The sequence below is a fragment of the Athene noctua genome, chromosome 25 (genome assembly GCF_965140245.1).
Source record: "Athene noctua chromosome 25, bAthNoc1.hap1.1, whole genome shotgun sequence".
NCBI classification, from domain to species: domain Eukaryota; kingdom Metazoa; phylum Chordata; class Aves; order Strigiformes; family Strigidae; genus Athene; species Athene noctua.
Genome location: NC_134061.1, coordinates 5,122,019 through 5,132,884, shown reverse-complemented (window position 1 = coordinate 5,132,884; position 10,866 = coordinate 5,122,019). Strand labels below are relative to the sequence as shown.

Sequence of the window (10,866 nt, the reverse complement as noted above, 5' to 3'; positions counted from 1 at the left end):
GCACAAAACACCCAGCACAGCATCCCTCCCAGGGATGGGGCTGCCTCAGGGCCAGCCATAGGCCCCCAGACCCTCACCTGGGGTCTTTTTTTATATATTTAATATATATTTTTACATATATTAAAAATATATTTTTATATAACATAACTTTTAATATATTACATATAAAATTTATATTAGAATATATATTTTTAATATATTTTTATATATATATAAATAATTATCCATGCTAGAAAGCCCCAGCTCCTTTAGCAAGGGGAATTTTGACCCAAAATTCACCATTTTAATGCTTTTAGTGATGAAGCAGAGAGAACAGGAGGGGTGAAGGAAGGAGGAGGAAACCCAGGAGCGTAGGGAAAGCAGCGGTGATAATCTTGGGATTGAAGGTCCAGCCTTGCACCCCTGAACCACCCCAAATCCTCCTCACTGAAACAACTTGGGCGTGAGCAATGGTGAATGGAGGGACTGAAAATGGCCCCAAAGGCCCTTGCTGAAGGGTAGAGGGCTGGGGGTCTACACTGTACACTGGGGTGTGAGGAGGGTGAACCATTTGTGCTGCTAATTTTAGTAACCCTACATCATTACCATTTCTTAACGAGGCAGCAAATCACATTAGCTGCTCCTTCCGTAACTTCTCATAATGAGCTACGAAGCCAATGAATGAACTCCTGCTGTTGCTCTGCCGTTCAAAGACCTCAATCAGAATTGCTATGTAAATTAAAGACCTCTAAAAAATGCAAATAAAAGAACTAGGTCCTTAATATTTAAAAGCACTTGTCTGACATTATTAGAAGTGACCGAGGCTGCTCTCAGCAGCGCAGACCGGCAAAGGCTGATCCTGCAGTTATGTTGACACAAAAGGCTGCCGAGACCCGGCCACACTCATTACCATCTAATGGTTTCCACTGAAGTGCAAACACCCAAACTTCATCATTTAATTTTCCAACAGCGTATAAACACGCAGTGGGAGAGTGCCTTATCGGGTGCTGCTAAAACCAAATAAAACTATACCCGATGCAAATAGCCCTGCGCTGAGCCGGCCGCATCGCCCCACGGGCAGCACAGGCAGCTTCGGCTGCTGCTGGCCGAGGTGGGGGGCAGAGGGATGGGGTGATGGGGGACGGGGTCTGGTTTTGGGGTGGCGGTGACCCGGAGCTGCCCAACGTGCCCCTGCCAGGCCAGTTTATTTGGTGCCATCTGGTGGCAAATTGACTGGAGGGTCCCGTCCCCAGCTGGTCGCTGGAGGGGAGCAGCCCAGTTTCGGGGATGGATAATCTGCTCCCTGCCGTGGGAAAGGCCAGAGGAGGTTTGCAGAGCATCGCATCGCCGGAGGCTGCGGGTTGCAGGAGCAGCGGGGACCCTTCAGGTGATCCCCAACCACCTTCACCTGCCCGAGCCGGTCCTGCCCTTCCTCCAGTGAGGATGAGCTGGGACAGACAATGGTGGCCTGACTTCCTGCTTGGTACTGGGTCACCTGCCCAGCCCTGCCGCTTTTAGGGATGTTGCTCTCTTTTGCAGCAGCAAGTAGAAAATATATGAGGTCAAACTCACTGCACTGCAAAGCCTGGCCAGCCTGGGACCCCCCAGCCGTTCCTGGGCTCCCCACCTGCACCCGAATACGGGTATGTAGTGGTGACAGTGGTGGGGACCCTGGTGGCTGGCTGGAGGGGATGGGATGGGAGGATTTGCCTCGGGCACATCACTGGTGTGGCAGCACGGGCATGCACAGCCATGGGTGGTGGGGAACAGTGGCCGTGGGGCTCCCTGTCCATGCTGAAGCCCCAGAAAAACTCCCCAGAGGTTGCCCTCAAGCCACGGGCGCTCCCATTAATCCCACACCAGCGCTGGGATTGCTGCTGGTGCCTGTCAGTAATTACAAATGACTCAGCCGTTTCCAAAGCAAATGAAGTCACTTGCAGTAATCTTTTTGCAAGTGGCAAATGCTCATTTACCAAGGGTTGGAAATTACTAATTGTCTTCCCTCCATCCCACATTACAGCAAAGAAGTGGGGTGTCCCCCGCCCTCGCCAACAACCTCTTGCTTGATTTTAGGCTCTGTGGAAGGAAACAGTCTGCGAAGGGCAATTCAGAGTAAGAGGAGACCACAGTGGCTGGATGATGGCTCAGGGAAGATGGGGCTCAAAGCACTAACACCCCTCCTGGAAGGGGAAAGTAGTATTTTTTTTGTAATTAGCTTTTAAATTAGATGCTTTCACCCATTCATGCTCCTGGGCCCACAGAGCATCCCTGAGAGGTGTGTGCCCGAGTGTGTGACAGAGTGATGCAGAGCACAGGGGACAGGTGTTGCCAAACTGCCACTCCATATCTCGGGTTTGTCTTCATGTGCACTGAAAAACTGGGTTTTGGACTATTTTTTTTTCTCCTCTTAGGAGCCAGCAGTGATTATGGGGGGATATATTGCCTCAGTCATGCTTACTTCATCTTCCATGAGTCTTAAGCAAGGTTGCTGCCTCCCGCGTGTGTTTCCTCATTTTGGGAATCTCTCTGGCTCCAATTTGTCTCCGGGGAAGGGAGATGGCACAAGGGATACGTCGTCACCTCGCTGTCCTCCCTTAGTTATCGGAGGGCAGTTCTGTGAGTCATTGCTGTCATGCCATATCAGAGCACAGCTGATCCGGGTTTGACGCATCATCACCCCAATGTTCCCAGTCTGACGGTGGCCATCGCGCCATGGGTGCCCCTGCTCTGCTGCTCAGCTAATTTGCCAAAACTTGTTGATGCTAAGCTTTCCTTGCTTGCACTGCAAGCAGAGACCCGTGCAGAGGGAGCATCGCGTGGCTCTGATGGGCTGGATCACATTGTTCCTTCTCCACACGTCTGGTGCATCATCACCCCCTGCTCCTGGCTTGTGCTGTAGCGTCTGCACCTACATGGTGCAGATGTTGGGTTCATGTGCAAGGTGGTGGCAGAGGGTGCCTGTTCCTCCTGGTCCCCAGGGAACTGACCCTGTTTCAGGACCACTTGGTCCTAACCATGGCCCACAGCAAAGCTTCTGGTGGAGCCCACCCTCTGTCTAACCAGAGGGTAAGGCTGAGTTCCTGGCCCTGGGTTTGATTTACGGGGAGGATTTAGGTGAGGGTGTCCAGAACAAGAAATTCCAGACTTACAGTAAGAGAGGGGCTCAAGAGCTTCTGAAGTGAGGACTGCTAGTAAAATTATCTGCTGAGCATCCTTAGGGTGTCTCTTGGTACACATCTCAGTCTGAGGGTTGGGTTAGGCAAGGTGGCTTTTACTGGGGACAGTGGCGTCCATCCCTTCCAGAACTTTATAATCTTCTGATACCTCCTGATCCCTGGCTTTCTATGATGTGCATACAGATGGCTCATGTGCCATCCACAAGCATGCCAAGATGGGGAGCATAAGCTGGTCCTGGGCTGTCACCTCTCCCCAGTATAGGTGAGTGGGCTGTTGGGGGTCCTCACCCAACCTCCTTGGTGAGAAGAGGTGGTATCTCCAGCCAGAGGGTCATTTCTACCTGTGAAGGATGTCTCTAGGCAGTGTCCTGGGGACAGCACAGCCACGGCTGCCTTTCTCAGTCCTCATCACACCTGCCTTGACACTTGCATTTCTTTGTGTCCAGACTGTGTGGATTGAGAGCCAGGCTGACATGCAGTGGTGGGCACATGGTGTCTGTATCTCCTGCTCCCTCTCTCCCACTGATGCTCAGACCTTCTCTTGTTCATGAGGGCATGACAGACATGCTGGAGGACTTAAAAAGGGACATGCCATGGTGACAGGCTGCAGCCAAGCACAGCCCTGCCCATAGCTGAGCCCCCAGCCTGTGCCCCATCCTGCAGTGCTGCATGAGATGCACTGGGGCTGTGGGTCACACTGGACCCATACTCAGTTTGTGCTTGGTTTCATGTGAGCTCATGCTAAATACCCCCAAATTCTCTCTCCTCTCCTCTCCTCTCCTCTCCTCTCCTCTCCTCTCCTCTCCTCTCCTCTCCTCTCCTCTCCTCTCCTCTCCTCTCCTCTCCTCTCCTCTCCTCTCCTCTCCTCTCCTCTCCTCTCCTCTCCTCTCCTCTCCTCTCCTCTCCTCTCCTCTCCTCTCCTCTCCTCTCCTCTCCTCTCCTCTCCTCTCCTCTCCTCTCCTCTCCTCTCCTCTCTGCAGGAGGGCAGCTAATACCATCCCCAAAGCAGCTCAGGCTGCCATGAGGGGCCTGAGGATGTTCAGAGCAGGTCCCCTGCCACCCTTGTTATCCCACCAGTGGCAGAAGCTTTCTTTACACTGCTCAGCCCTTTGCCCTGGCGCTTGAATCCTTCCTACAGATGAGAACAATATTAGCACCAGCAAGACTGATACCCAGGCTCTGTTCAGAGCAAGGAAGGCTCTGCCAGAAGCAGGGGGTAATCAGCACAGTAATTAAATGTGCAAATAACGGGAATTTGGGAGTTGTAACAAAAGGCAGAGAAATAATCTAGAGGGGCTTGGAGAAATTAGGAACACAGAACAAAATCTAATCAAGCAGAAAATCGCTTGACTGGAGCCAATGGCTGGGGGCTAAGGCAGCTGGCCTCAGAGCACTCCTCCCCTGGCATTTGGGGGTGTCTCTAGTGTCGTTTTGGGGCGGAACAAGAGAGATCTGTTCCTGCCTGGTGAACAGGGCTGGCTGCACACTGGGTTTCTGGGACAAGTTCCCAGATCTGCGCTATTGGTGGACGGTAGATTTTGGATGTAATATTGATGGAAATAATCATCCAGAAGAACAGCCTGGGGAAATGCAGCTGATGGAGGTGGAGGAAATATACCCAAAGCCAGTGGAAAGTTGGGCTGTTTGGAGGGAGAAAGTGGTTTTTCATTGCAATGGGTTTGCTAGGACTTAAATATTTTGTGCAGACATATTGATCCCAGACACAGTGTTTCCCTGAGATGAGCTTGCACATGCAGAGCTCTCTGGCCAGGAGGAGATTAACAAAAAATGCGAGCTGGTTTTGGTCTGCTGGACACAAATCCCCGTGTGAGCTTCATGGGAGGGACTTGTGGTAGGGGAGAGCAGCAGGCCGGAGCCAGGCTCTGGTGCAATCAATTCATGCTCATGCTAAGCCTTTTCTGGGTTTCCATTGAGGGATGTGGTCGCTGGTCATTGCATCCCTGGGGAACGGGTCCACGAGGCTGGGAGCCAGACCCAGGGGACCCAGCACTGTGACAGGGGCATCCTGGGGACCAGAGCTCAGGTGGCAGGGCTGAGAGATCTCCTCAGCCACCGTGCCTTGGTTGTGTGCGGTTGTTGTCAGATGTTGTCTCTGAGGACCTGCAAGAGGACACCCCATGGGGTAGAAGGACATTCTCCCTCCACCAACAGAGACCCCAAACCTGTGGTGCACAGGCAGGGTTGTCTCCATCGGACAGAGACACCGCAGAGCCTTGTAGATCCAATCCTAGACTGACATCCAAAGATATCCCAGACTCTCACCCAGACCTGGTCTCCCAACACTCCCTGAAAAAAAAATCTTGCCAGGTTGGCTCTGACATCCCAGAACCACCACCCCCAGGCACAGGTGACATGGTTTAGCCCCGCAGGGACATGCTGCAGCTGCCTCCTGGCCCCTCCAGCTGCTTTCCGCCAGCGCTTGAAAGGACCTTTCAGTAAGTCCCAATCAAAGAGGCAGCGTGACGAGGAGTGAGCTGCTCTGATGGGAAAGTGCATCCTGCCAGCCCTCACCCCATCCTTGTTTTCCCATTTCCTGAGGAGGTGACCTGGCAGCAGGCTTGAAGACAACACAAGGCATCAGCCCTTAAACTGCAGCTCTCATTGCTACCGGTGTTGTGACTGCTGAAAGTTCATTCACCTGGGCTCAGCAAGGTGTATTCAGCAAAAGGCTGTTAAAGATGGGATTGCCTCTGACTTAGGTTGTTCCAGAGCCCCACATTGCCAAAGCTGGGGACAAGGTAGCAGGGAACTTTCATCATATATTTTCCCTCTTATAGCCTGGCTGAATGACCCCTGCTCTGTCCTGAGGCTGCTGCATTTGGGCTCATTATTCCCAAATATCTCCCTGCTCAGAAATGCAGCCCCAGAGACTGGGAAAGAGAGGCACCGAGAGCATGAGCCACGGGGCAGGAGCAGACCTGTATCTCACTGGCTGTGATAGATGAGACCTGCAGAGACCACAAGGCACCAGGATCTGGGATTTTAAGAAAGCTCCCAAAGCCACAAGCTGTGAGATGCCACCAGTGGGTCTGAACAGCCCCAGCAGTGGGACCAGATCTCCCCTGCAACTGGGACCAGTATCAGGACTTGGATAAACCTGCAACCTTCTGCCTCCAGCTCACTTCCCCATGGGGAAGGTTGTCCTGCAGTCTCATAAATATCACTGGAGGGGCACTAAATCATCCCTGACCCACAGCCTTTTGCAGTGGGGGGTTATACTGGGGATACCCTGCAGGGAAAACCAGCCCAGGGATACTCCTCTGTCGGCCAAGCCTCCGGGGAGGGTTTGTTTAACCCCAGCAGCTATAGCAACGAGCCCTGCTGCCTGCTGCTGCTCTGCTCGCCCCATCTGCCTGCCTGCCCGAGACATGGAGGTGGGGGCAGTGGGGGACCCCCGTGGGGTCTGGGGGGACACCCCAGCAGGGACCTATGTCATCCCTCACGGGGTAAGTTCAGTCTTTGGATCTGTGGGATAGTCTGGGCTCATGAAGGCAGGGTGGGAAAAATGGGATAGGGTGGGAGGAGAGAGGGGCTGGAGTTGGGGTTTCGGGTGGGCACTGGTGTCTGGGGCAGCAAAGCTGCTATTTGCAAAATGCTTTCCTGCTCCCTGCAGACCCCAGGGCCCTGGGGAGGCCATTTCTGTGCAGGGACATGTCCCCAGGTGTGGGGACTTACCAGGAGTGCAATTCATCCAGGCTTGCAGGGCTGCACCCCTGAAAAGAGAGGAGCCGGTGCAAGCCACTGTCTCCTCTGGGGCTCTCATCCCTGCTCCCCCCAGGGCCAGCACTGCTCTCCTCCCTGCCACCAGCTCCTGTCCCCTCTCCTCCCTGGCTGCCACACTAACAGCACTAAATTAAACCAAGAGTGGGAGATCCCTGGGGTTTTCCTTCCCCTCCTGCCTTTCAGCTCCAACCTGAGCGATCTCCCCATGAAGCCGTGGCAGTGCCCCAGCAGCCGGTGGTGATCCTCCAGCAGCTTCCCGGGACCGTGGGTGCCCTGGCCCCCATCACCAGACCCTCGCACGTCCGGGGAGGTGCGTGATGGTAGACGCTCCAGAGGTCAGCGATAAAACCAGCTTGACTTCATCCTCTCTTTTTTTCTAGCTTTTTCAAGGAAGAAGGGCAGGCAGGGGGGTTGTGCCCACCCCCTGCAGCCTTGCGGGGCTGGCCACACTGTGCTTCGACGGCTGCTTTGCCCCATGGGATGCGATTTTTGCTGGTTTTACCAACCTTGAAGTCTGGGCTGGATTTGGCCATACCAGGATACTCCAAGGGAATGGTTTGGGGCTGCTTTTTGAAATACACCTCTCTTTTTTTCCCCAAAATCCCATTTCATGTGGGTGTAGGGAGCGTCACCAGGGAAAGCCAGGGTGATAGAGGCTTCTTGACCATGCTAGGTGGGACCAGAGTCGGACACATGCCAGCCTCAGAGGCCATGGGATGTGCAGGCAGGAGCAAAGACCAACTGTCTATAGGGGCTTCACCCACACTTGTGCAACCCAAGATCCAACAATCCGGACTGGGAGAGCTGACAGCAGAGCCAGAGGGGGCTTGTGATCCCTGGGACATGTCATGGGTGAAGCTCTGCAGTGTTGTGCGGAGGGGGGAAGGTTGAGCTGTCTTTAAATATCCGTGGAAGAAAGACCACGCTGAAAATTGGTGTGGAAAGAAAACAGAGACCCCAGCCTGGCCCCTCACAGCCCTGTGGTGGGGACTGGCTGCCTTTCCAGTGGGACGGGTGGGATCCATTAAGAGCTGCCAGCCTTCGCGTGCTTTCTCCTCCCAGTTCAATGCCTGGCTGCTGGCCCACTCCCTCCTCGTGGCTCCGTCTCCGGCCACCTCCGGGGCTGTGCTGTAATGCTCCTCTCTGGAGGGCCAGCTGCCTCATGGGTGCCCTGGGAGCTCATCCCTGCAGCTGTGAAAGCATTTTGGGATCTGGCACATGGGGCACAGGGATGCCCAAACACTTTCTGACCCAGGCTCCAGCTAACAGGGGCTCATAGGTCTCATGCAAAGCCGGCAGGATCTCAGAGACATCCCCTCCAGGAAGTTTACAGGAGTTTTTCAGGGGAACTTCATGCCTGCGGCAAACAGGGATGTTTGAATGGGGATGCAGAGCTAGATGCTGCGCTTCCTCTGCAGCCGGACTGCCCTCAGCAGCCGTCCTGCGGCTTGGGCGTCCAGCCAAGGGGACTGGCAGGCTAACCTGTACGTGCATGGCTGCTCTGGGTCCAGCTCCTTGTGCAGAGCCAGACAGGGGCTGAGGAGGCTCCAAGCATCCCCAGCCTGCTCCTTTCCTGGACCCAGCTCCATAGGTGCTTGCTTCTGGGAATGGAGATCAGCCCCCACAGTCTGGCCCCAGGTCCTGCGGCCTTAGGGGGTTTCTGAGCTCCCCTGTGTGTGACATGGTGCAAAGCAGAGCTGACCCTGGCATGCTCCCCACATGGTGCCACCCCGAGGACACTGGCTCTGTTGCCCAGTGCCAAGGCAGAGCCTTGCCAAGCTGCTGAGTGCTGCCAGAACCGGAGCAATTCTCCTCCGAATGGGTGGAAAGTCTGATGCCTCCAGCACCACTAATCACCTTTTGTGAGCAGCCTTCAGCAAGCCAGACCAGATGTTTAATCACATTTGCAGAGAAGAAAAGGCTAAAATATGGCTATTTTAAAGCTTTATCCAAGCAAAATAATTTTTAAATGCCACATGGGCCTTCCAAATTGGGGTGTGGGGAGTCTGGCTTGACTCCCACTGCTTGGGCACAGGGACAAGCCTTGGTGCCACCCTACCCCAGGCACTCATCCCATGGCTGCGTTTCTCATGCTTTTGCTCTGGTCTCTGACACAGAATCCCTTACTCTCTGGCAGATTTAATCAAGTTGATGATGCTTCAAAACTCCCAAATGCACCAGGTGGTGATGAACAGCCTGGCTGTATCAGCACTGACATCCTTTGGGTTTGGGCCATCCCCAGCCACTGCCCAGGTAAGGGTCAGGGATGCTGGATGGGCAAAGAGATCACAGTACCAAAGAGAATCAAAGGACCAAAAGGACCAAAGAGGTGGGAAAAATGACCTTTCCAGAGCTGCTCAGGAGAGTGGGATGACAGTGTCCCACTTTGGCACAGTGTGGGACACCTCCAGAGACAGAGGCTGGGTAGTCCCAGCCCAGCTCAGTCCAGGCTCTGCAGCTCCTTGGGGGTTTGGGGTTCTTTGTGCTGGTTTGGCCCCCAGCTCTGCCAGCACAGATTGCATCCAGACTGCTTGGAGGCAATTTAGGCCAGCTGGGAAGATCCAGGACCCTCCCTGCATGCTGCAGCACGGACAGGGTAAAGCGCTGGGCTGCAGCGGCAGAGCAGTGAGGCTGAGCACTTTTCATTAGGCAGGATGGCTCTGCAAGGGCTTTCACTTAAAAGTCCATCTCAAACCAAAATCATATTAAACATTTCATCTCTGTGGGGGAAACAAATGCTGCTTTCTCAGTGGGGGGAGATCTGGGCTGCAGGCAGTTGCCTTGATCTCTGCCAGCTGGCATCTCTAGGCATGCACCCTGCTGTGCTGCCCACCCAGTGCCCACCAGTTCACCATGCTGGTCAACACTGGATCCTGCCTGTTGCATCTCAGTGGCTGGATCAAATGGGTTCTTCCCAGCAGTGTTTTGAGGTCCCATCTGTGGGGCTGTCACCTCCCTGTGTCCCCAGCAGCCAGGTTCCCACGCTGGCTGACCACTGGGCTTTGTGTGGGTTCAAACCCACCCAGCCTGATCCTGGGAGAATCCAGCCATGCTGGCAGCATCGCAGACAAATGTGGCTCCGAGGGAACACTTGCTGGTGCTTTGGGGAGCAGTGTCCCAGGGAGACAGCTGCCGAAAGGGGCCCGACACAGCCCTGCCTTTTGTTCCTCCCTGCAGGTGATGGCAGTGCCTTTTCAGACCGGAGAGGAAGAGGAGGCTGTGGTTTTCCACCATCATTACATCCCTTACCCCAGTCCTGCTCCTATCCTGGAGTGGCCAGTCCCAGCACGGGATCGGAGACGGGCAGCTGTGCGGTACCTGGGCACAGGCTCGTTAGCGGAGGATGGGGAGGTGTGAGTAAGGAGGGTGTTTTGTGCCACCCCGTGTGGGGCTGCATGTGCATCCCTGTGGCCCCTGGTGTAATAGGACTTCCAGCCTAAGCTGGGGCACTAGGAGCAGTGCCAGGCTGGCACTTACTCTTGTCCTTGCTCCTCTCCAGCAGCGCAGTGCCTCCCCCTCCACCCCCCAGTGCCACAGGGACAGTGGGGGCCAACATTCCACCGGCATCAGGTAAGGAGATGTTGTCCCCATGTCCTTCAATGGAGGACACCTTGCCCTCAAGCGTGCGTCGGCTGAGCCCTCCCCACACCCTCCACCCATCAGATCCCAGGGTGGCCCTTGCACATCCTGCAGGTCCCCTTTTCCCCCCACAGAGTACTACGACGTTATGGAGGAGAGGCTGTGAGCTCCATGCTTCCCAAGACGGTTTCTCCTGCACGTTCCAGCCTTTGACCCCAGAAGACCTGCAGGTGCTCAGCGTGGGTGCTCCACAGTATGCATATTTTTGGGGTGACTCGCCGGGAGGAAGCCAACATCCCCAGCATATTTGCTTCCTCCTGGAGAGCCACCCCAAACCAGGGGGGGTCATGAAGCCTGTCACCAAATCCCAGGTAACAGTGTGACCCCA

The 10,866-nt window shown here is 54.7% G+C and overlaps 1 protein-coding gene across 1 annotated transcript; it reads left to right on the top strand.

The window, feature by feature from the left end:
• The first annotated feature begins 6,544 nt into the window (after window positions 1-6,544).
• On the top strand, window positions 6,545-10,644 carry PRR29 (proline rich 29). Its single transcript, XM_074927129.1, has 6 exons — window positions 6,545-6,622; window positions 7,083-7,209; window positions 9,037-9,152; window positions 10,077-10,252; window positions 10,399-10,469; window positions 10,613-10,644. Exons 1-6 carry the CDS (start codon window positions 6,545-6,547, stop codon window positions 10,642-10,644), a joined length of 600 nt encoding a protein of 199 aa, XP_074783230.1.
• Window positions 10,645-10,866: the final 222 nt, after the last annotated feature.